Below are 25,955 nucleotides of genomic sequence, written 5' to 3'. Positions count from 1 at the left end.
TTGTTTTAATCATCTTCTTAGCAATAGGAACCGACATGTGCAATGAGAGTCTCATTGCCATTGGAGGGTTGGATGGATGGCTTCCAATACCACCAGTTGTACCACACTGAAACAGATAGGTAAGGTTATTCACAATATTCCTTTGCACATAGACATAGGATTATAATTAAAAAAATCACATACATAAGTAAGTTTCCTTCAATTCTATTCTTCTAAGTGATTTGCACTGATGTTTGCATTCTTCAGCTGGCCTCAAGTCGACAACTCTGGAGCCACTCACGGCCAGGATGAATGAGAAATTGCACTCCGTGTCTGGAACTGTGAATGACTGCTGGCTGCTGTCTATGATCACAAACCGCTCAGTACTTTGACCAAACTTGGGCACCACCTTTGGCCTTTGAATAATCTGCCGTATAAGTCTAGCTGTATTCATAGTATTGAATTTCCTAAAAAAGTAAATTGATTACAAAACATGGAAAAGACTATTCCTGAACTTGATGTATTCTAAGAAAAAAACAAGATAAATGCTTTTACAATGATGTTGCTGAATTGCTTACCAAATGAACAATGACTTTTCTCCTGATTCATGTGAATCAAACATTTGACTAGGTGTGCTGTGGTATTTGTTGTTTGTTACAATTTTTGAAGATTCCATGTCCAGGATATCTTTGTTCTTAAGATACATATTTTTAAGTTTATTCATTCTTACAACTTTTTGGTCAGTCTGTAAAGAATGCTCAATTCATTATTTTCATCTTAATTATTTAGTAACTATACTGATAAAATTAATAAGAATAAAAATAAATTTAGACCTTATAAATAAATGGCACATTCTGTAGTCTGCTGTGTTCATCAGGGTTGTCTATTTGCTGCACATGGTGCACGGTGCTACATGGCCAACACTCCATGTCCACCACAGTGAAGTATGGATTATGAATGAGGCAGGTTTCATGGTAAAATTCTGAAAGTTTAAGAAAATTATTACTTTTATATCATGGCTTAAATTGGCGAACACATAAAATTTATCTGGATGAGGAAATTTTGTATAAAAAGTGGGTTCATTTCATTACCTGTTAGGGAGGGAAATAATGATATGAAAGGAATTGCAAGTCTTCGAAGAACTTGTAGGCCTGGGTAAATATATTCTTGTAAATTACTGTGGATTGTTTTGATGTTGTAAACTATAATTGCAAGCATAATGATGCCTCCAAATAAACATCGTTGTTTTGTGAAAATTCTTCTCCTGCCAGGTGTTGTTGCAATATCATTTTGTACATCTTTCAAGGACTCGAAGTACATCCGCTTGAAGTCTTCCTCGCTAATTCCCGCTTCACGGCATTGTCGCTTTATTAATTTGATTGAGTTTGAATAATTCTGAAGGGCTTCTTCGTTAGCCATTGCCAATTTTAGCCCAATTATTCCAGTTTCATGATCACGAGGGATTACATAGGATTTTCCATTTATGATCCTATAGCGTTAGTAGTGTTCCAACCTTCCTCCTTGTATTGGGTTTATATTTAATTAAATTAAATACTTTGTTTACGTTTTTGTAGTTCGCAAAAAGCTATCCTGCTTTTGTCAAAATGACACATGTCAGTCCTGTCACTGTCAGTTAAAATTCTGTGTTGTTTACGAAACAGCCGTCATTTTTTTTCTCCAAAATTGTTTTGTTGTTATTCTGAGTTGCAACAGCGATATTGCCACCGTTTCAATCCTTCCATGGTCTTCCATATTCGATCGTTAGCCCTCTTCTCCTCCTATCTCCAAACTCTCCGTCGGCGTTGCCTTCATTCCACCGGGAACACCCAAATATTCCGAAAAACTTTTTTCCGAATTTGATAACCCCGAATATGTAATTTACGAAATATTGCAATACCGATTTTTTAAAATACTGAATTATAATATTCACGAAAATTATAATTTCGAATATTATAATCACGAATATTGTTATTACGATTGTTAAATATACGAATGTTAAAAAATACGATTACTTTAATATACGAAAAATAAAATACCGATTTATTATAATCACGAAAAAGTCAAATCCCGATCGGAAATATGATAATTCGTGATTTTGACAAAAAAACATAAACGTCTTTAAAACTTTAGAACCAAAACCAAAAAATAGGTGCGACGACGAGCAAAGCGAGGAGGAGCGTGTTAGGTGCACATAGATATCGAAAAACAAAGCGGAGCGCAGCGAAGCGGAGCGGAGCGTTTCAAATATAGAGCAAAACAATTGCTAGGATTTTTATGGTGTTTAAACTTAAAAACCTTAGGACCTAAACCTAAAGATAGGTGCGACGACGAGCAAAGCGAGGAGGAGCGTGTTAGGTGCACATAGATATCGAAAAACAAAGCGGAGCGCAGCGAAGCGGAGCGGAGCGTTTCAAATTTAGAGCAAAACAATTGCTAGGATTTTTATGGTGTTTAAACTTAAAAACCTTAGGACCTAAACCTAAAGATAGGTGCGACGACGAGCAAAGCGAGGAGGAGCGTGTTAGGTGCACATAGATATCGAAAAACAAAGCGGAGCGCAGCGAAGCGGAGCGAAGCGTTTCACATAATATAGCTTAAAAAATATTGTTATTATACTCGCGTATGGAGAAACTCAAAGCTCACCACTCACACCAAAGTCCTTGTATACCAGACTTGCGTCCTAAGTATACTATTGTACGCTTCGGAAACATGGACTACCTATGCTAAACAAGAACGCAAACTTAATGCTTTCCATATGCGTTGCCTAAGATCTATCCTTGGAGTGACGTGGGAGGACAAAATGACAAATCGGAATGTCCTGGAGAAGACGCGTAGCTGCAGTATAACAGCCATCTTAAAGCAACGTCGTCTCCGCTGGCTCGGTCATGTCCACCGAATGGATTCTGGGAGGTTGCCACGCCAAGTGATGCTGGGACAGATCGCTGATACCAAACGACCAGTGGGAAGACCAGCTCTACGCTTTAAAGATTTCTGCAAGCGTGACATGCATAGTTTCGGATTACAGACAGACAGCTGGGAAACACGCGCCGAAATGAGACCTGAATGGCGCCGCGATATTCAAGCAGGCATGGCGAAGCATGATGAAGACTGGCTTGAAAATCTAAAGCAGAAAAGAATTCGCCGTGCTATGCCTCCTCCGTTGGAATCGCGTTTCGTTTGCAACCATTGTGGCAAAAAATGTCGTGCTGCTATTGGACTATACAGCCATCAACGACGGTGCGGCCGTCGTAGCTCATAATCATAACCCACGAGCGCTGCAACAACCATCTATATAGATGCTGTGGCCAATGATGATATGCTGCATTATTCATATAACCATTTCTTGTTAACTAAGAAACATTCGGGAATTTGTATTTTCGGAATATTAAAACTTCGGGATTCGTAATTTTAACAATTCGATATAATAAAAAATCGTACTTTTGAAACATCGAAATAATAATATTCGGAAAATTGACTTTCGTCATTTTAATAAATGTGTTGTTTGAAATTTCGTTTATAAACTATTCGTGATTTTCGTTATTCGGAAACTTAAAATTCGGGATTGTGAATTATTCGGAACTATGAAATTCGAAATTTTAAAAATCGTTATTTTCATATTCGTAAAAAAGTAATTCGGAATTATGTAGTGTACCCATTCCACCTCTATGATTTTCCATCCTTTCCCCTCACCAAAGCTACTCTTTGCCACCCACTTTTCCGTTCACTTCTCTCCGCATGCATTTCCTCCCCTTCCGTTCCCTCCCAGCGCATAGCCATATAAAAGATCCCTGAAAACAAAACGCATTCCGTAAAAGTTTACTGCACATTTGATTGTGACATTGACCTCCAAAGACTTGGAGATTTATTGCCATAATGTCCACGCTTAGCAGGCGGATTAGAGATAAGCACTCAACATAAAAAAATAACACCAATGACCAATAATATATGTGTTCGAGCACCGCGTCATCATAATCATTCATAATAATCATTCATTCAACTATTTACTTCATTCAATCTGTATCGCATTGTAACATTCATTCATTTTGTATAACTTCACTCAAAACCATTCAAAATTCGCCCTCTTACCTTTTGGATCTCATACAGAACACATCTACTTATCCGAAATATTGTAACGCGGCTCATACTGTGAACCAGAATACACCATCATAAAAATACAGTCCACTCTCTCATTACTGGAACCCCAGGACTCCCTCGATAGGACACTAGGAATACTAGGATACCACATCAGCAGGGCACTGGGTCCCGATCATGGTCCTTCTTCACAACCAGTAACCGCCGTGTCATCAACTTCCACGTGCCACGTGAGAGACTTCGTCAAGGACACCTCCAGGACACCTGCAAGTACCATCTTGCCGAGGACACCTCCAGGATACCTGCGAAGACGTCGCGTGCAGCATTCTACGTGATATTTCGACGAATTTCGGCCGAGAACTTTGGGCTGCAAGATCAACCTCGTGGCGAAACAACCCAGAGGACATCTCCAAGGTCATCTCCATCCATCTAGGCAGCCTAGGTCATCTACGAAGTCATCACACTGCGGCATACGTCTACAAAGTCGCCGCGTGAACTTTGGACCCCGGCCGGCCGCGCCACGTCACGCGCCTAACCAACCTGCCTACGGAGCCGAAACGATACTGTGAGTCCGTTCCAATTCCTATACCTACCTATCCTATTTATATCAAACCTAATTAATCATTTTCAAAATAGCCCCTATTTGTCTAGGCTGGATTGTCTCATTCATATGCCCAGTACAGTTTGTCACCTACTGGCTACTTAATTAATTACGCATATAATATCTAGGTACCTAATTGAGATAGCAGCTAACTTGCATAACACGCAAGCATAATTCATATAAAGTTAGCGTAGGTCTATTCTATGGGCCAGGTAGCCGGGCGGCCGACATAATCAAGTTTCTTATCTATCCCATATCCCCCCGCGCCCCGCAAACCGCATTCCACTGTATTAATTTTGCTTAAGCTGGACGTGTCGTGCGAATTGCTGTGCATAATTTAATATTTACAAATTAACTTACGTGTAACCTAATTATCAAAGCTCATAAAGTACAATTTTTAACTGCTCAGTGGCGAAACGTGTTTAGAAGTGCTTTGCTTTTAGTGTTCTTCTGCTATTATATAATATCTCCTAACTATTAACAATGAATACGGAAAAGGAGCTTATTAAGAAGCGTGGCGGTGTTAAAGCAAAATTGACACAGTTTAGCACCTATTTAAATATAGCTAAAAGCAGTGATAAGCTAAGTAAGTTGCAAGCTAACGAGTTAAAATGCCGTTTAGAAAAAATCGAAGACTTATATTCCGTCTTCGACAAATTACAGTTGGAGCTCGAGGAGCTAGCGGACGACGCCGAGGAGCGATACAACGAGCGGAGCCAGCTCGAGGGCCAGTACTACGAGCTGGTGTCGCAGGCGCGCACCCTGCTGGAGGGCCAGCTCGACCCTGCGCACAACCAGGTGGGCCCTGTATCAGCTAATTGTGACACGCACGCTTGCGCAACAAACAGACAACACTTGGTTAACTTACCTAAAGTAGATTTAATTCCCTTTGCTGGTGACTATCAATATTGGCTTGAATTTAAACATACTTTTACGTCTCTTATTCACGAGTGTGACTCGCTTGACGATATAAGCAAGTTTCACTATTTAAGACGTTCGTTGCAAGGTAGTGCGCAGTTAGTGATAAGTAACTTAGATTTTACAAGTGCAAATTATAGTGAGGCTTGGTCTTTGTTATGTGATAGGTTTGATAACAAACGGCTTCTAGTGAATAATCATATTCAGTCGTTATTTAACATCGAAAAAATAGGTAAAGAGTCTTGCCAATCTATTCGTAATATGATTGATACAACAAACAAAAACCTCCGCGCCCTGTCTACTTTAGGGCAGCCGGTCACACATTGGGACACTTTAATAATATACCTACTGTCTACGAAATTGGATTACGTAACTAGTCGTGAGTGGGAACAATTTAGGAATACATTAAACATTCCCCCCACTTTGCAAGACTTTACTAAATTCCTTACAGGCCGTGCAGATCTCTTAGAAACATTACAAGATACCAAACAAAATCGCAGGCCTGAATTTCAAAAAAATGCCCCCAATTTTCAAAAAAGTGCCCCTAATTTTTCAAAAACATTTGTTGTTAACACACAAAACAACAATAGCTCGTACACTTGTCCAATGTGTAACGACAACCATTTCCTGCACAACTGTCAATCTTTTCGTCAATTAACGGTTGATGAACGTGTGCGTAAGGTGACTGAACTTAAGGTTTGCCTTAATTGCCTTAGGCCTGGTCATATTAATAAGAAGTGTAGGTTGTCTAGGTGTAGGTATTGCAATTCCAAGCACAACACGCTCCTTCATACTGATAAGGAAACAGTGCATATACCTACAATTGTCGAGAACAACGTAACTTTATCGACCGACACTTCCACAACAGATGCCAAACCGTCGTTCGTTTTCTTATCCACAGCGATGGTGATGGTAGGTGACCGTCACGGAAGACTACACAAGGCACGGCTTCTGCTGGACAACGGCAGCACCGCCAACTTCGTGACGGACCGCCTTTGCAATAAACTGGGTTTGGTGAGACGTGATACTAGCTCCACTGTGACTGGTATTGACAATCAGGCTACTGTAAGTACACAGCTTTGTAACCTTACTATCGTGTCCAATAACGGTGGCTATAGGGTGAGCATCAACTGTCACATTCTGCCTGATATAACTAAATCGATACCTACATCGCACGTCAACATACAACATATACCCATACCTACTGGTATCAATCTAGCGGATCCGTCATTCAATGTTCCGTCTTCTATCGATATACTAGTAGGCGCCGAAATATTTTGGAGCGTACTTGGCTCCTCCTCTATTAAGCTAGGAAAGAAGCTACCGGTACTACAAGAGTCACAATTAGGATGGTTAGTGACCGGGTCTATTCCTCAAAGCCAACTTCAAAGCTCTGTCTGTTATTTTGTACAAAATAATGAACCTGATCTCTCACGTTTTTGGGAATTCGATGCAATCTCTCCCACGCATTGCATGTCACAGGAAGAGAGAGAGTGTGAAGCAAGTTTCAGCGAGCACACCTCTCGAAACGCTGACGGTCGTTTTGTAGTAACTATACCATTGAAGGAGTCGCCCGACGTACTAGGCGATTCGTATAACATGGCTAGGCGCCGATTCATGTCTCTAGAAAAACGATTCGAACGCGATCCTGTCTTAAAAGAACACTACACCAAATTTATGCAAGAGTACATTGATCTAGGTCATATGACAGAAAATACCATTAATGTACCACAAGATAACAAGGTATCATATTATATTCCTCATCATGGTTTGTTTCAGCCTAAATGTAGAGTTGTTTTTGATGCTGGAGCGGCTAGTACGTCGGGTAAATCCTTCAATGACATTCAAAAAATAGGCCCCACGGTTCAAGACGACTTATTTTCAATTCTCGTGCGTTTTCGTCAACATAAATATGTCGTGACAGCTGATGTAGAGAAAATGTACCGGGCAATTGAAGTTAATCCTTCCCAACGATCTCTACAGCAAATTATTTACAGATCCGAGCCTTATTTACCGTTGAAGACGTACACCCTCAACACTCTGACGTATGGCTGTTCCTCAGCGCCATATTTGGCCACCAAGTGTCTTGTTTCGTTGGCTGATCAAGTGCAAGATGACAAGGTCAAATACGCAATCCAACGTAATTTCTACGTTGACGACTATTTAGATGGCGATGATTCCCTCGAAAAACTGAAATATACATGTCAGCAAGTAATTTCTACTCTAGATTCAGCTAAATTAAATTTAAGAAAATGGCAATCTAATAGTACAGACATATTACAAACAGTTATGGATTTGAAAGGCACTCCTTTAAATAATAAAAGCTTAGACTTAAATGAAAATACCTCGTGTAAAACTTTAGGTCTATATTGGTCGTGTAGTCAAGATATGTTACTATTTTCCATAAATTTAAAACACAATCCTAATTCAAAAGTAACAAAAAGGCACATTCTTTCTACGATCAATCAAATTTTTGACCCACTAGGTCTTGTAGGCCCATGCGTTATGGAAGTAAAGGACATCCTGAGGAAGTTATGGTCGGCAAAGTATGATTGGGATGATGAGGTATCAGTAGAGATAAAAAATCTTTGGCATACATTTGAAGATACACTACCAAAAATCAATAGTTTACGGATACCACGTTGGATCCTATGCGATGAGCCTTCCTCAATTGAACTTCATACCTTTACTGATGCATCTGAACGCGCTTATGGGACATGTATCTATGCTAGGACGGTAGGTAAAAATGGCACAGTTGATGTTCACCTATTAGTCTCCAAAAATAAGATAGCACCCATCAAACCTACTACGATTCCTCGCCTTGAACTGAGCGGTGCATTAATGGGGTCAAGACTGTGTACCAAGGTCAAATCCGCTCTGACGGTCAACGCACAGTGCTTCTTTTGGTCTGATTCTACCATTGTTCTAGGCTGGCTCTCTTCTCCGACAAACCAACTCAAACAGTTTGTTCGAAACAGAGTGTACGAGATACAGGAGAGTACCAGCGGTCACAAGTGGAGCTATGTGCCGTCAAAAGACAACCCGGCTGATCTAGTTTCCCGGGGGGTGAGGGCCGATGCTATCGGCGAGTCTTCTCTCTGGTGGAGTGGCCCCTCATTCTTATCAAAACCATGTTGTGATTGGCCAGTAATGCCTAACGTCAAGGAACAGAGTCTGCCTGAAATAGTTTTATTTTCCAACGCTGAAGGCTCACACAAGATTCCTAATCCTATAGCAAACTTAATTCATAACAGGTCTAGTTTTACAAATCTAGCTAGGATCCTAGCTTTCGTGCTAAGGTTTATAAATAAATGTCACAAAAAAGAAAGCTTGCATGGTCATCTTTCCCTTTCAGAACTACAACGTTCAAAGGTCATGATTTTAAAGATGGCAAAAAGGAAATGTTTCCTGAAGAATATTCCTTATTACAGTCTGATCAGTCTCTTCCTGCTAAAAATCGATTACTTTCTCTTTCTCCCTTTTTAGATGAGGATGGTTTAATTCGTGTGGGAGGCAGACTTAAAAATTCATTTTACTCATTTGATGTAAAACATCCCATTCTTTTATGTAGCAAACATCACATAACAAAGATCTTATTCAGACTACATCACATCAGTCTCCACCACGCCGGCCCACAGTTACTTTTAGCCAATGTAAGGCAGACATATTGGCCACTAGGAGGCAGAAACCTGGCTAAGAGTACTGCCAGAGCGTGTGCAAAATGTTGCAGATTCAAAGCTGCTACTGTACAACCCATAATGGGGAACTTGCCTAATTCTCGAGTTCACTTGCAGTTTCCCTTTCTTAACACTGCGATTGACTATGCTGGGCCAATATTGATAGCCGATCGCAAAGGTCGAGGTTGTAGGTTAATAAAATGTTACATTGCTGTGTTTGTTTGCCTTGCAGTGAAAGCCGTTCACATAGAGCTGGTTACAGAGCTCACAAAGGAGGCGTTCATGGCTGCTCTGTCTCGTTTTATCGCTCGCCGCGGGCGGCCTCAGAATATTCACTCCGACCAGGGAACCAGCTTTGTTGGCGCTTCTAACGAATTACAACGCTTTTTAAGAGATACCTCTGATGATATCTCTGGTCAACTTGCTGATGACGGTATCAAATTTAACTTCATCCCACCATATACACCTCATTTCGGAGGATTGTGGAGGAGGCTATTTTAAACTCTCGTCCCCTAACACCGCTCCCTTCAGATCCCTCCAATGACTTCACAGCCCTTACCCCCGCTCACTTCCTCATTGGACGGTCTCTCATGTCAGTTCCTCATCCGCAGGTCACAGATGCCAACATAAAGCTGCTGCCAAGATACCAGCGGGTTGAGCAGATACGACAACATTTTTGGAACCGGTTCTCTAACGAGTACTTGTCTTTGCTACAGCAGAAAACCAAATGGCACCGGTCTTCTCCAGAGCAGTTGATGGAAGGGACGCTGGTCCTAGTAAAGGACAGAACGATGCCACCACTACTCTGGCCACTGGGACGCATCATCAAGGTCCACCCGGGCACTGATGGCATCACAAGGGTCGTCGACGTCCTCACCAAGAAGGGCACCATACAGCGAGCCTACAACAACATCTGCCCGCTGCCAACTTCTTGAACACAGCGTTCAACCCGGGGAGCATGTTCGAGCACCGCGTCATCATAATCATTCATAATAATCATTCATTCAACTATTTACTTCATTCAATCTGTATCGCATTGTAACATTCATTCATTTTGTATAACTTCACTCAAAACCATTCAAAATTCGCCCTCTTACCTTTTGGATCTCATACAGAACACATCTACTTATCCGAAATATTGTAACGCGGCTCATACTGTGAACCAGAATACACCATCATAAAAATACAGTCCACTCTCTCATTACTGGAACCCCAGGACTCCCTCGATAGGACACTAGGAATACTAGGATACCACATCAGCAGGGCACTGGGTCCCGATCATATGTTTTTAAGCAATTAGGTTCTTACTTACTTATCTACCGCTTCGGCTGCAGTAACTATACATAACTATGTAGGTAAGTATGTACTTATAGAAAGGTGAAAATAATATAAGTAGGGTTGTTTCCTAATTACTTATTTACGTCATTCGGTTGGTCGTCCCCAAGTCGTCTCATGCTGCGTTTGCTTGCAGTGTAACATAAATACTTAATATATTAAATAAATAAATAATAAATAAATAATATATTATAAGTATTCTTTAGATACTTAACTAACTAGTCTAAACTTATAATTAAAATATTGCATCTAGGTAAGTAAGGTACCTACTGCATTTATAAATGTAGACTGTAATCGCCGAAAGGGTAAGTCAGAGGTGACTCACATTTTCACACTCACACGTGATATTGCGAGATCGCCGTTTTTGGAATGAGCAGTGAGTACAATACAAGTACTAGCTATGGTACCTACACCTCTAGGAATCTACATTTGCAGGTTTCCTCACTACTTTTGTTTTGAATTCCTTAACTACTTACTTATTTTTAAATAATTCATTTGTAACTACTTTCATGGCCGGATTTGAACCCACGACCTCAAGTAAAGAAAATCAAGATTCTTATCCGTAACACCACCATTACAGCGTGATTACAGCTATATTTATAAATGTAAACCAACTTCATTCAATGTAGTATCAAGTAGAGTGCTAAAAAAGTAAAGCACACTCAAGTACTTAGCTGCCTACCAAATAAACAATTCACGTAGCTACTAAACTATTTAATTTAAACGGTCCTTGCACCGCGACGATAAGATAAGACGTGAGCAGCGGCAGTCGATATCGCCGATCCTATGCCGACCTGTCGATAGATTTGTGCGTTCCAAGCTACAAGTATGCTGCGCGGAACTAATATTTCAGTTTACATAACGTGAATACGCGTGTTACTAGTGTTTTCAGTAATATTTGTATCTAGTTGTGACTAACGAGGATGCAGTGACATAGTGTGTGTGTGTACGAAGTTTGTAGTGCACAATGTGTGCGTGTGTGAGTGTTGGAAGAAATGGATGTTGAGGAGAGAGTCCATTCTGCGCCATGGCGGTGGTCGCTGCTGCTCTCTGTCGTGGTGTTGAACGTATGTTTACATGTTTACTTTTATTCATTAGTATAATTACCTCAACACAGCCAACAATAATTAGTCCATTAGGTGTACCTAAATACTGAATGTATACTGCCTCAGCCTAGGAGAAGGTACACCAATCTACCCTTGGTTATTCTCATCCAGCCGCTCCTATATATTATAATCTTGATTTGTAAAACGTATTATAACAAAGGCACCTAAGAAATTTAATTTCAGCAAAGTAGGTAAATAAGTAGGTAAGTAACTAACTACGTAAGTATATTATGTAGGTTCAATTGTACAAGATCAAGTAGGCAAGTAGGTATATGTATGTAATTGTAACCAAACCCATACTTATTTTACATAATTACCTGTTTTTATCTCGTGTTATCACCAGTCAGTTCACCACTAATTATGAAGTCACCATTTGACGACTTGAGACGCTATGAAACAAGTAAACATCTCACTCATTTCATTATGTTACATACATTAGACATCTAAAGTTAGATTCCCGATAGGTAGTCTAGGTATTCTATCTTAGGTATATATAAAAATGGAGCGGTGTTAGTTAATCTGCTTAAAATTCGAGAACGGCTGAACCGATTTTGGTCTTTAAATATTAGTAGAAGAAGTCCAGTCCAGGGAAAGTTGAAATGGTAAGAAAGGTAGGGTAGGGTAGTGTAGTGTAAGGTAGTGTAGGGTAGGGTAGTGTATTGTAGTCTAGGGTAGTGTGGGGTAGGGTAGTGTAGTGTAAGCTGTGTAATATAGTGTAAGGTAGTGTAGGGTAGGGTAAGAGGTGGTATGAAGTTTGCCGGGTCAGCTAGTAAGTATCTTTATAAATAAGATGTTAGTTACATGGTTGTAGCGGAAAAGATTTAAGCAGTTACTAATAAACGAGGTGGCGATCACTAACAGACTAGTTACCACTAGCCAAGCTATACATAATAGGGGTGAAGTGATATGTTTTGTTACTTAAAATATTCCAGCTGAAATGGTAGTTAGCATATAGTCATGCTGAAGCACCGATCACCGGTGGGGTAAAAGTTCTCGTGTGGAGTGGAGACCAGGAAAAACTTCTTACGCTACAATGTGGGAACATCTCACACACGGCCATCCAACCCCAGGATAGATAATATATAGACATAACCTGTAATATGGGTATCGGACAGCTGATACATCTATACAGATACATACTTACACATTACATTGAGGTAAGATCCAATACAAATATAATTATTATGTAATTCAAACAAATATCTGCCCCGGTCGGGAATCGACCCTGGGACCTTGTGCATAGAAGTCAGGATCACCTTACCACTACACACCGTATGGGCCGTCAAATTATCGTAATTTTTCAACAGAACGACCTAGGTATAATGCGTAAGTAAGTTTATTATCTTTTTACAGATTTGCCTGCCCAGTCTGGTGCTGTCATACGGGACCCTGCTGGCGCACGGAGTGAGCTACGGCCTGCCTCTAGGGCTCGGTGTGTGCACACCGGCTATACTCGTGCTAACATTTTGCCTGTCACGTAAGAATGTTTACTAATTTCAAAGTAAAGCTAATAGAGTTACCATGTACCTATCTTTAGGACACGTCCTATGCCTTTTACGCAACTGGAGTGTTTTGCTGTGATGTTTAATTTGCGTTTATCTGAAAATGTAGCTCTCATACGTAACTGCATGTGGCGCAGTAGAAACATTAGTAAATAAATGATACCCTGAGGGGAACATTTTAATATTTATTCCAGATTCCAGATACTCGTAGAACTTACAACTACAATCATTTTAAACTACACTACTATAATGGCCTGGTAAACAAACCCATAGGAAATACCTATCACCCATACAATTTTGCTCCCAGAATGTTGGTGCAGAGACGCGGCCGACTCGTGGGGCGGGCCGACCGGCTACCGGGTGATGGCGGCCGCGGGGCTGATGCTCATCGTGGCCTCGCTTGTGATGTGCGCCTTCCTGCCGTTCCACTTGCAGCCGTTTATTTACGGGATTCTTGGAGGTGGGTGCTGCTAATGACCCCCTACAATCGCTACGGTGCAATCAAGGCGATTCGCACACTTGACCGCACACCGCCTTGGTGGGCGGATTATCATTATATGCAAAGTTTTAGACAGTTTATATATAAAATAACGCTTACCCTTTCACACTGCCGCCGCGTCACCATGGGGAGATTTACTATGTTAAAATCCGCAATCCGTGTAATGAGCGCGGTGCGTGTGTGAATCGCCTAAGAGTTCCAAATGCAGGCTTACAACTGTCGTATAAAAAGCAAAGCATTTTGTATCGTCATAAGCCGTCGTAAGCCACTATGCAGAGAGCAATAGCTAGTTACTTGAAGATTCTTCACGCCTTGATTATAATAACCTATGATAAAGTGATTGATTTGATTTACTTGCAGGTCTTGGCTCGTCGATAATCTCAGCACAAGTCGATGCAGTTGTATTCGATTGTTACGATACTCGATTAGCAATAGTTAGAGGACTCAGCTTAATTGGACAAGCGGTAGGACTATCCATATTTCCGCACCTAATTACAAGCCTGGTGGAAAACTACGGATACTCAATGTCGTATATTGTGCTAAGCGCAGTAATGCTTCAGGCGCTACCAGCCATCCTGCTCCTCAAATCCACTGATATCAAACGACCCACCACTTTCTCAAGATATAACGATTTAGCTAAATCGTATGCTATATTTAGTAACGATACCGTTAACAACTTTTACAGTAATGAATTGCATCTTCAAGATATGAGCAAAAGTTGGAGAAGTCCCAGTGGTCAGTCGAGCTCAGAGGATGAAATGGACGATATTTACGACGGTGATGACCACGTCAACACAGCGGCAATCACTCCACCTCCAAGCCCCGAAGAGAAAAGACGGAACATATTTGGAGTAGAAATATTGCCTGAAATACCCGAAGAGACTGAAGATAGCGATGATAACAAAAGTGATATAAACGCTAGTAATAATCAAAGACGAAAATTTAGTAACGCTATCAAAAGACTGAGCACGATAGGTGACAACTTTGATGAGTATATAGGGAAACAAACAAGGAGAGATTCAAACACAGAGAGTAGTAATAGGGATGAATATTCGGAAATAGACATAACGCATGAGACCATTGCTCCCATTACAGAAATTAGGCGAGAGAAAGTATTCAACTCTTTTAGTTTCCGTTGTCAATCAGCGTACGCTAGTGTGAGGAGGTCATTATGGATGCCTTCATACAGAATATACAGATTTCGGAGAAGAACGCTTTACTTGATGTACAACATCAACGACACTTTCATAAAACCACTAACAAGATCTCTAGTGTGCTGGCGGTTCTACCCGGCATTGTTGCTATCTTTCACGAGGCTCATGTTGATAACAGTGTTTATGGCTCTACTGCCTTTGACCAATCTAAATATGAAGCCAAAGACTTCAATGATCGAGACAAACTTCATACTTTCATTGATGGGGTTCACGTGGATTAGTTTCATGTTGACAACACCCTGGCTTGCGCATATACCGAAGAGGAATTGTAAATATCTGTCGGTGATTGGGTTATCAATTATTACAGCCGCATGTTATGGTAAGTTATTTATCTATCACCCATCTTATATATTTAAGTTATCTAAACATCAATGTGATATAGTTTTGTCTTCTATTACAGTGATAGCGGAGACATACAGCCATGACGCATTTTCAATCGCCTGTGTTATAACGGGTACTGGGTTCGGAGCTCTCCTTTCCTCTTGGGAGTCAGCCGCTCAGGACTTTATCGGAGTCCATAAATGGTCTAAAGTCAGAAGTACTTTGGAAACCTTATCGGGAATGTCTGTAGCTGGTTTTACTTTTGGACTAATTTTCTTGGTGCCATTGGAAGAGCCAGGCGGTTTTCATTTATGTCTGACAATAATAAGTTATACTTTAACAGCAGTCTTGTCTGTTTGGTTCATTATTGCTGTAATATCTTTGTACATATTGAAAGTAAGGTCATTGAGAACGAGACTCAATTGTTTCTCTTAAAGAAAATTTTAAAACATTAGGATTTACTATTCTAGCTAGATTGAAATGTGAATAATTGTGATACTATTTTTGTAATCATGTACACGTGTTGATAAGTTATAATAATACATAATATGCTATTTAATAAACAATTGTATTTTGAATGTGAACCTACATGATAGGAATGATATAATTTACTAAGACTCATTTCGTAAATAAAACAGAGCTAATGCAGAATCCTACAGAATCCACGATAAGATAATACTGCAATGAAACAAAAAATATTCCATGCAGTTTATTATCCTTTAACCTCTGATTACCCCCTATTACCTAACAGCGCAGCGTCAATAACCATAACATAAATGAGATTTTGAATTAGAAGCATGAAAGTATTAGGCCAAGTTCTTTTTGAATTACTTTACGTTTTATTTGTGTCACTCCCACTCACTATAATTTGCAGTTAACCTATTTTGAGTCATAAGAAATTAAATAAGTATTTTATCATCATCATAGGCCTGTAATCGTCATAGGTTCTTCGGGAGATAAAGATATGGCCGGCCCACTGGCACTTTGTTTTGCACATTTTACTTCTTACTTTATTTCTCTGACAAATTACTTACCTCATTTCTGATGCATTCAGAGAATCCCAGCATAGCATTAATCGGTTATATACTTCCTACCTATACCATTTTCCAGAACCAATGATATGGGGGACGTTTTCATGACGTTTTGAGTTTAGCAGTTTTAGAGATGTCCGAGAGTAAAATTCTATCGACTTGTACCTATCCATATTTGTACGGGTCAATTTGTATGTGTCAGATTAAACACCGACAATGATGATCAGTTCATCTTGCAAACAATCTATCCGAGCCAAATAGTCACAGTCCTGTAATATAATTGTTTTTGTTCTATCAACCAAACTCAAATGAATTACAAACTCACGACATTCCGAGTTTAAAACAGCCTTTCTCGGCATTTTGACAAAAATAACAAAAAAAATGACAAAAAAGACCGAAATTTTCCAACAACAATAGGATAATTAAACCATAAATTAAACTGTACTCAAATTATACGAAGGATATCGATGAAATACATGAAGGTAGATTATTAATAAAATTGTTATTATTCTGAGAGGCAGCATGAGAGAGATATGCACTCTGATTAAAAACATCATAGTTTGTTTTAAAGCTGTTGATGAGAAAGTAAGTAAGAAATACTATATACCTACTTACTATAATACAATGTAAAAAATTCTAATATTTTATCGATTTCAGAACGTCGACTTTGATGTGTCCCGTCTCTAGTACGTTCCATTTTACCAAAGTTTGTACTCAAGAAATATATATTATCTGTGGTCGTTGTCAATAAAATGACAGATTTTGCAATAGTATTGATGCGTTAAATGGAAAATTTTAAAGTGTCACCCATATCATTGGTTCTGGAAAATGGTATAGTAATGAGGAAAACGTTTAGAACAAACTTAAACATCTGTAGGCTAGTAGGTACTTTTGCTGAGATGTGAGAGTCTGTTGTTGACAATAACGATGTTAGGGAAAATCCCGAATAAAATAACAATTGTTACTTAATCTACTCATAATCTTGACTAAATATTTTAGGAATTGCTCATAAGATAACAATTTAACAATGATTGCTTAGGCCAGTATTTTCAAATCTATGAGGTGTTGCAATATTCAAAGAAGACAAAAGTACTTATACATAAGTCTAAGTAACTAACTATGTCAAGTCTGATCAATATTTTTCATAAATTTTAATTAGTGTTATGTGTGTAAACAATGTGCTAAATACCTATCGTATATTACTCTCGTAGACTCACTAGGGCAGCTAGCGAAGAATCGCCCATCTTTTCCTCTGGTCTTTGGAAACCGCTGGTTTAGGCACAATCAAGTACTTATATTTTTTTAAGTGCCTAAATATTTTGTGGGGCGTATGATTATTGATAAATTTATTGCATGAGACATAGTCCATGATACAAAATCCGTTATGGAAGTGAAGAGCTACCAAGCATATTATGCCATTCATTGATTTACAATTCGGCGGCGTTTAACGAAAACAATAACATTCGAACCTCGTTATGCATTTTTGATTACAACAATATTAAATAATATACATTGAATAACTTTCAAACAAAGCTGAATCAGTCAAAATATTTAAAAACACACAGCAGGAAAAGGGGTGTCACATTTGTTTATTGAGCGTCATTTTAATCTCGACGCTGGATCTTGTGCTAATAAAGTCATTACCATTCAAAATATCAGAGAAGAGACTACACACCGCATTCGACTGCAAAACTTAGCAAGATAACGAGAGTAATACGAACGAATAAATGAAGCCAGGCTAGAACAATATTAACATGGCATATAAAAGTAATAAACGCAGATTTGTGTCTTTAGCAGCGTTATTCCTGGTAAGCAAACTTTTAACGAATATTCACATTCATTAATGAACGTTTTTATGACCAAAATTAATTTCTAAATTTGATTTTCAGACACTCGTAACAATTGAAACTGCGCTCGCGGTAGACTGTGGCGGCAAGCCTTTCCACTGCGACAACTCGACCCACTTCAAGATATGCGTGGACTTCGGCAATGGCGTCTCTAGCACCATGGACGACTTCGTGATCCAGTGCCCCCCCGGCACCGAGTGCCGAGACACCAACCACTACGAGTGCGAGTTCCTCAAGCCGACCACTCTCGCACCACCCGTGCGGAGCGATGATACGAACGACAAAATTGAAGAAAGAAGCCCCAAAAACGCATCACCTCTCATTGAAGTCGTGAATACTGTGTCCAGTGATCAGCATGTTACGGAACATTCGGAGAAAATATTGAATACGGACTCGCAGTTTAATACGAATGAAAATAGTGCTGGTAATAGTTCTGGTGTTACAGAGACTGATACGACTGCTTTTAGTTATGCAGTGACCATGAAGCCGTTAATGGATCAGACAACAAGTGCTTACGATAATGATGGAGATCCGTATAAATTAATAACAACGACTGCTACTACTGCTAGTGACCTAACCATGGTCACAACGTCGAGGCCAGAATTATTTAATAAAGTAACTACAGAAGGTCCAAGAAGTGAACCTGATGAAAAAGTGATCACTAGTGCTGTGTCCAGTACAACTGAAAGTGAAAATATAGTACCAATGGTGACTAAATCTTTAGTTAAAGTTTCAGTGCAACCAATTATCACGGAAACTGTATCCCATAAACAGGAAACAAGTGTCAGTGAAGATGTTCAAGAAAGTTCATTTAGTAGCTCTGAAACACCACATTCAACGGATGAGACTTCTCTGTCTTCCACTGTAAGTGAAATATTACCATACACTACTAATCCATATGTGACCAACAGTATGTCCACTGTCTACGATTCGACTGCAGTACAAGCTGCGTCACCTGAAAACACTTTTGATAAAAATAATAATCATGAGTCTAACCATAATTTAAATTTAGCAAATCAGAATGTTGATCACACAAAGTCCAGTGAATTACCTGTAGAAACAACAACACGAGACGTCAAAACTTTTAGTCATGATACTTTACCGTCTAATATTTTGGAAACTGAAGTACCAAATACTAACGAGTACACTTTAGTAACAACCACAAAACCTACAAACAATGGTGAAGAGCTGTCTACTAAAGGTATAACTGTCAGCCAAAAAATAGATAACGGCAACAATAGCACATCAAAATTCTTAATAATTGTGCCAGAAATTATGGATACTCAATCCAATCAGACTAATAAAACAACTCTGGATGAGTATTTTGATTCTAATTATTCTGGAAAAGGGAACATAAATGAGGCAGTAGATTACATTTCAAGTCTTTTACACGACAGCAACTTTTCAATGACTGAGATTCAAGATGAACTTAATGTAACTACGGCGGATCAATTAAATTTACCTGATTTAGACAAGATTTCTTTGCTTCTTTCCAAATCTGAAAGAGCCAATGAAAATGCAACTGTACAAGACTATACTGAATCATCATTGACCTCTTCAAATTTAACTAAGCATGAAAAGTCAATGACTGAGCATGAAAATAAATATTCAGAAACAGTATCGGATGATTATTTACAAAATGATAAACAAGTGGAAAATTCAACTACAACAACATTTGAGACATTGTCTAGCGAATCCGAGATTATAGATCAGAATACGAAAGATATCAATACTCAATTGGGGAGTTTCATACTGGCAATGACTGAAACAAGCGAAATACATGAACCCCAACAAAACAATCTAAATACAACGGAAACTATAAAAGATAAAAGCATTACAGGATTGTTTAATTCAGTCAGGAACATACACGATGACAGCATCAAAATTAATGATACTACGAGTACCGAACCGTCATCGGGCAGTAACGCTACGAAGCCGTTAACTGCATATGAGTCTATAAATTCGAATAAAACTGAAACAATGTTGATAAATAGTTTTATGCCGGTGACACAAAATGTAAACACATATCTTTTAGGTGGTGAAACTATCGGAGATTCAAACTTTACGCTTTATATAACAAACTATACTCAAAATCCGGATACCGAATCAATAATTCAGAGCGAAACTACTAATGATGCAATTTTAAGAGTAAAACCGCTTGAAAAAAATACAGTTAACCCACAACAGTACCCAACTCAAGAAGAATCTACAGTTAAATCAATTAACTATGAAATAAATCCTTCTAAAATATTATCTGATAATAAAAATTCGTTAAAATCAACCACTGAATCAGCCCAGATATTGAACGTCACTGAGAAAGATATGGTTGTGATAAATGATGCTGATTCAATTATGTCACCAAATAATTTAAATTTAGACAAAAAACGAGATGTAAAGACTACTTCTAAGGACGAAAATGAATTTTTCAATGCAGTATCCATATCTAAAGTAGCAAATCTAACCAAAGGATTGAATATTGAAATTAAAAGTGCCGATAATGTAGAATTGACACAAAACAAGGCGTCAAACGGAACAGTTAGTGCCACCAATACCAACAAAAACAAGATTGGCAACGATTCTGTATCTTACATACCAATAAATGGCCAACAAAAAATGGCTGAAACTGAACCATACCTTAACTCAGAAGCTAATGAAAAAACACAAGTGTTGACTACAGGCGAAAATTTTGCAGTAAGTAGATCATCTATTTCAGATACGGATATGAATGGATCTGTAGTAGAAAATAACATCAGTCAAAACTCAACTGCGAATAATAATGCTTCAAATTCAGTAGTGACAACGCCTTTGCCTATGATTACAAATATAAACATCAACACTGAAAACACTAAACTGACTAGTACAGAACCAAGTCTAGTAGAAAATGTAGATGCATCGTCAACAATGATAAATGTTGGAGCGATAAAGAATGATACAGACATAAATATGAATGCATCGGATACAATAATTACTACTACAACAAGCACCACACATCAAATAGGAAATAATAGCGGATTTAATATTTTGAACACCACACAAACTAATACTGAAAGTGCGGTTATTAGTGTAAATTATTCAGAACAAAACAAAACAGAAGATATAAGTACAAACAGCCCTGTAACTACAAATGCCGTAATAGGAGCAACAGAGAGAAATGGGCAAGTTACCGTATCTATGACTACGAAGAATTCAGAGGCCATCTATTCTGATAATTCAAGTAACAGTGAAAATAGCACGAAGCTTAAAAATAGTGCTGGAATTCATTCGGAAATTACAGAAACAAATTTGAGTGTATTGGATGTAGTAACTGCTGTTCCAATAGGATCAATGCTACCAGCGACCACCGTTAGTAGTCCAGTTACCATAGACAATGAATCAGGACGGATATCAGTAATAATTGGTGAAAATAGTCAAGTTAATACTAAAATTATCGAGTCAAATGCCCCAAATACTGCAAAAAGTACTATAGTACGTCTCCCAGACACAGTTTCAAAACGAGAAGATATAATGAAAGAAGTTAATACTATCAACAAAGAAATCCTGTCGGCAGATAAACCTGTTCTAGGTGTGGTCAACACTGTACCCAGTTCAACAACCAGTCAAGTGCCATACAGTATAGATAGGTCTCAGAAGAGTGATAATGGAATGAATATTACATCTACACAGCATCCAAAGACGGCAAGTTCCTCAAACAACGTCGCGTCGGTACTTGGATTAATTGGTACACCTACTAAAGAAATAAAAATAACAAATGAAAATGTGAAAGCTGGGAAAACAACACCATTTATTAGTAAAACTACTCTATCAGCAGATGAACAAATTCTAGGAGTAACTAACACTGTACTAATTTCTACAACAAGTCAAAAGCCATACGGTATTGACAACTCAGTGAAAGGTGATGGTGGAATAAATAGTGCATCTACTCAAGAGCTTAAGGCAGTAAGTGTCGCGTCGGTAGTTGCATCAAATAATACACCGAATACAACAAAAATAAATCAATCTAATGAAAATGTGAAAGCAGTTAATACAACACCACTTAATAAAGAAACTTTGGCAAATGAAAATGCGATATATGAAGTAGTCACAATACCAAGTTTAGGGTCTACAATTTCACACAGCCCGGCGGTAAATAATAATAAGCCAGATAGTTCGGCAGCAACTACGATAAATAATGTAGTAAAGAAGGTTACTGAACCCACTTTTGCACCAACTAGAACCGAGAGTTTAATTACAAATGGAGTTTATACTACACCAATGAGTACACAAATAACAAAATCTAGCCAAAATGCACCCAAAGTGGTAATAACTGTATCTATAACAACAGAAAGTCCCGTTCCAATAACTAAAGTTAGTACATTGACAAATGTAAATACATTGAAAATAGTAAATACTATACCAATTAAATCTGATATCGAAATAACAAAGGAACCAAATTTACAAGGAGTTACAGACACCGTGACTACCGTAACTAAAGAACCAATAACAATAGGCACAAATAAGCCTTTAGCTCCATCGACAACTAAAGAATATACCACACCAATTAGTGTTCAATCTCGAGTCTTCAACCAGAATACACCTACGATCAGAACAAACAAAACAAACGAAATCAAAACAGTTAATACAGAGTTGAATTTGAATGGATCTGGACCTGTAACTACATTAATTGACCGAGATCGTCTGCAAACAAATGTTAATATTACAGAAAAACAAATAACAAGTGAGTATGCACAGGGAAAAGTAGTCACTGTACTATTGAGAACAAACAGCTCAGTCCCAAACAGTACAAAGCAACCAATAGTTAATAGAAAAATCGTTACAACAAACCGAATGAGTACTGAGGTTCCGGTAACAAGTGAAAATGCACCAGGGCTGCCAAAAACTATACCAATCAAAACAACAAGGCCATTACCCAACAGTACACAGAGACCAATAACTGACTATACCATACCGATGAGCTCTAACAGTCCAACAAAAGTGGTAAAAAATACTGAACAAGCTAATAGGCCAACCAGTGCCACCACACAGACCATTGCAATGAAAACAAAAATAAATATATCAAACAAACCTTTAATCACGCCAACAACTCCTCAAATAATGCTTAAAAATAAAACTAACTCCTTTGAGAATGTTACTAAGACACATACCACAACTAAAAAAATCAACGGTACAGGACTTAACACTGGTCATGGCATATATCATACTCCAATCCAAACAAAAAGTAATCCGGTAAATAAAGATATTAATACTTCGCTAACTCTAGTAACTTCCAAATCATTCAACTGTACCAAAGCGGGTCGGGGACGGTTTGCCGACAAACATGACTGTAGGAAGTTCTATATTTGCGTGGACAAACACGCTATCGTCGGCACATGTCCCGTCCACACTGTTTTCAGCGACATCAAGAAACAATGCACTAAAAACTTGTCACACTGCATCAGGAATAACGAATTCAAGTGCATCAAGCCCGGAAGATATTCGGACATGACAGCGAAGAATATTTATTACATTTGCGTCAAAAATGGACCTGCGTTCATTAGATTCAAATTTCAATGCCAACAAGGATTCCACTTAAATAAAGAAACGGTTAAGTGTATCCACAACGAACAACCAAGCCCTAACCAATCCACATCATCTTTGGAGAGTAGTAAGAATAGAAGTGAGAGCGATTCCGATGGTGGTAAGAAGAAAAAAGAAAACGAATCGGAAAAAGAAAGTAGTAAGAAGAGAAGTGACAGCGAGTCTGATAGTAGTAAGAAGAGAAGACAAAGCGAATTGGAAAGTAGTAGGAAGAGAAGTGATAGCGATTCGGATAGTAGTAAGAAGAGTGGTGACAGCGAGTCTGATAGTAGTAAGAAGAGAAGTGATAGCGATTCCGATAGCAGTAGAAAGAGAAGTGAGAGCGATGCCAGTAGTAGTAGCGATGACAAGAAATCAAAAGAGAGAAAAAGGAGCGACAGTGTTTGCACTGAAGAGGGCAAAATTCCACACCCAGATAACTGTAGAAAGTATTACGTCTGCTACAAAACGAAAAAATCTGAACTACGCAAGAGACGAAGGAAATGTGACAGCGATGAAGTGTTCCATAAGGATAAGAAGAAGTGCGTAGACGCAGACAGCTACGAGTGTCAAGATTAACAAAATATTAGTGTAAGAATTTAGATACTAACGTACTATGTTAATTTATAAGTTAGATAAATTATATACTTATCTCGTCAGAACCAACCTTAGAGGAAAATGTACAGTAAAATACAAATCGTATAAAAATAAATTTATTATAAAAGTTTCTCTCGAGTGTTAATTAATTTCATCAATGTCCAAACATAACTTTCATTTGTGTAGATCGAGTCTCGGTTTGCGGTAGGCGATGCCGGCTTCCAGCGCGAACTGGTCCTCATCATCTCTCTCCAACGTGATGCAGAATTGATTAGAGAACACCGTGCACCTGGTGGCCCGCTCACCCGGCGGCGGCCGCGACGGACAAAAGTAGGTGGCCCGCGCCGGCCGACCCATACTATTCTGCGTCACTCTAAACTTGTAGTTCTTACAATCAATCGGCCTCAGCTTCTTCACTGGGCTACTCCAGTCATCCAACTCTACATCTTCTTGGCTGACGTCATGTCTTCTGTTGTTACCTGTGAAAGTCGTTGTGGTCGAGTTGCTGAGCGGACACTTGTACTTGTCGGGGTCAGAGCAGGTTCGCGTTACCCCGTTGAAAACGGTGCTACCTGAACACTTGAACTTGATGCCCTGGAAGCGGTTCTTGTTCGGGATGCACAGGATGTAGCCCTTGCAGCCGGGCACGCTGGGGTCGGCCAGGCGCTCATTGCGGCGACATCTGATGCTCTTCGTCACTGACGACTCGAAGTGGTTGATGGCATCCTCGCAGACGTCACTCGAGTCCTCGCTACAGATCGTGTTCGCCGGACAGTTGAACGTCGGACCGAATAAGTTAGTTCCGTCGCAAAGACGCAGTTTGCGTGCGTTTTCGCAAATAAAGCCGTAAGGACCACATTGCCCTGCCTGTCTGATGGGATATCCGCCGCTGATTGCTTGCACGGAAAGCGTCTGTAAACAAGTCAACGTTGACAGTTATTTTTAACGGGCTGGAAAATAACAATATTTGGTTGTTACTATTTACGCATGCAACATGTTTATTTTTTAACAAAAGCAGACATTGCTAATCGGATTTCAAGGTAATCACAACAAGATATGTAGAGAATGAAAGTAGATTGCGATACTGGGTACGCGCAAGATAGTAAAACACATGCGATTGTCAGCTTTATTCGACATTATCTAAAATCTAAATGATAAAATGTGAGGTTTGTATCAAAACTGAGCTCTAAAATAAGTAGGCAAACAAATTAAAATAAGTAGGCACACTTACCAAGATAATGGATATCAATGATCTTCGAAAAGAAGGCATCTTGAAGCACTGAATTGAAAGTCAAGGTTACTGTGAGGCGTTTGGATCCTAACTAACGTCAAGAAGTTTCTTCAAAGGCTTTCTCCATTCGGCACTGTGTCAATTATCACTTTTAACACTTGGAGACACAAAGGCGGCGAAATGGGCTCATGTCAACAGGCCATTGTGTCATATGTTTGAACGCACTCTTTTCTTTCAATGAACCAGTTTCTGTAAATCAAACTTGTTCACGAAAGTCAGATAAAGTTTTGTTTTGAGTGAAGGAATTAGGGCAGCTTCCGGTTCCAGAAAATAGTTTAGTAATCTTGCTTATCAAATTAGTAAGTATGCTTTGAAATTAAGTTTTCTTATGAGAACATTAACGTGTTTGCGCATCATAATTCATGAAGTTTCAATGTTAATGACATCACCTT

At 39.0% G+C, this 25,955-nt stretch overlaps 5 protein-coding genes across 5 annotated transcripts; 3 read left to right on the top strand and 2 right to left on the bottom strand.

The window, feature by feature from the left end:
- Positions 1–8: 8 nt before the first annotated feature.
- On the bottom strand, positions 9–1,778 carry LOC105398010. Its single transcript, XM_011570059.3, has 5 exons — positions 1,071–1,778; positions 813–961; positions 558–724; positions 184–446; positions 9–106 (listed from the first exon to the last, which is right to left on the bottom strand). Exons 1-5 carry the CDS (start codon positions 1,396–1,398, stop codon positions 18–20), a joined length of 996 nt encoding a protein of 331 aa, XP_011568361.3. The 5' UTR covers positions 1,399–1,778; the 3' UTR covers positions 9–17.
- A 1,001-nt stretch (positions 1,779–2,779) lies between these two features.
- LOC119693664 lies at positions 2,780–10,296 on the top strand. Its single transcript, XM_048625031.1, has 4 exons — positions 2,780–2,938; positions 4,309–4,485; positions 5,336–5,470; positions 9,879–10,296. The coding sequence occupies exons 1-4, from the start codon at positions 2,780–2,782 to the stop codon at positions 10,200–10,202; spliced, it is 795 nt and encodes a 264-aa protein (XP_048480988.1). The 3' UTR covers positions 10,203–10,296.
- A 1,066-nt stretch (positions 10,297–11,362) lies between these two features.
- Positions 11,363–15,822, top strand: LOC105398009. Its single transcript, XM_011570058.3, has 5 exons — positions 11,363–11,669; positions 13,062–13,185; positions 13,518–13,670; positions 14,070–15,242; positions 15,324–15,822. Exons 1-5 carry the CDS (start codon positions 11,598–11,600, stop codon positions 15,677–15,679), a joined length of 1,878 nt encoding a protein of 625 aa, XP_011568360.3. The 5' UTR covers positions 11,363–11,597; the 3' UTR covers positions 15,680–15,822.
- A 1,886-nt stretch (positions 15,823–17,708) lies between these two features.
- Positions 17,709–24,402, top strand: LOC105398008 (mucin-5AC-like). The gene is made up of 2 exons (XM_048625161.1): positions 17,709–18,083; positions 18,165–24,402. The coding sequence occupies exons 1-2, from the start codon at positions 18,030–18,032 to the stop codon at positions 24,252–24,254; spliced, it is 6,144 nt and encodes a 2,047-aa protein (XP_048481118.1). The 5' UTR covers positions 17,709–18,029; the 3' UTR covers positions 24,255–24,402.
- Positions 24,375–25,875, bottom strand: LOC105398007. The gene is made up of 2 exons (XM_011570056.3): positions 25,504–25,875; positions 24,375–25,184 (listed from the first exon to the last, which is right to left on the bottom strand). The coding sequence occupies exons 1-2, from the start codon at positions 25,540–25,542 to the stop codon at positions 24,447–24,449; spliced, it is 777 nt and encodes a 258-aa protein (XP_011568358.3). The 5' UTR covers positions 25,543–25,875; the 3' UTR covers positions 24,375–24,446.
- Between the last annotated feature and the right edge of the window lie 80 nt (positions 25,876–25,955).

The sequence above is a fragment of the Plutella xylostella genome, chromosome 13 (genome assembly GCF_932276165.1).
Source record: "Plutella xylostella chromosome 13, ilPluXylo3.1, whole genome shotgun sequence".
Taxonomy (NCBI): Eukaryota; Metazoa; Arthropoda; class Insecta; order Lepidoptera; family Plutellidae; genus Plutella; species Plutella xylostella.
Note: the sequence above shows the minus strand (reverse complement) of the source record. Positions and strands in the feature narration are given on the sequence as shown.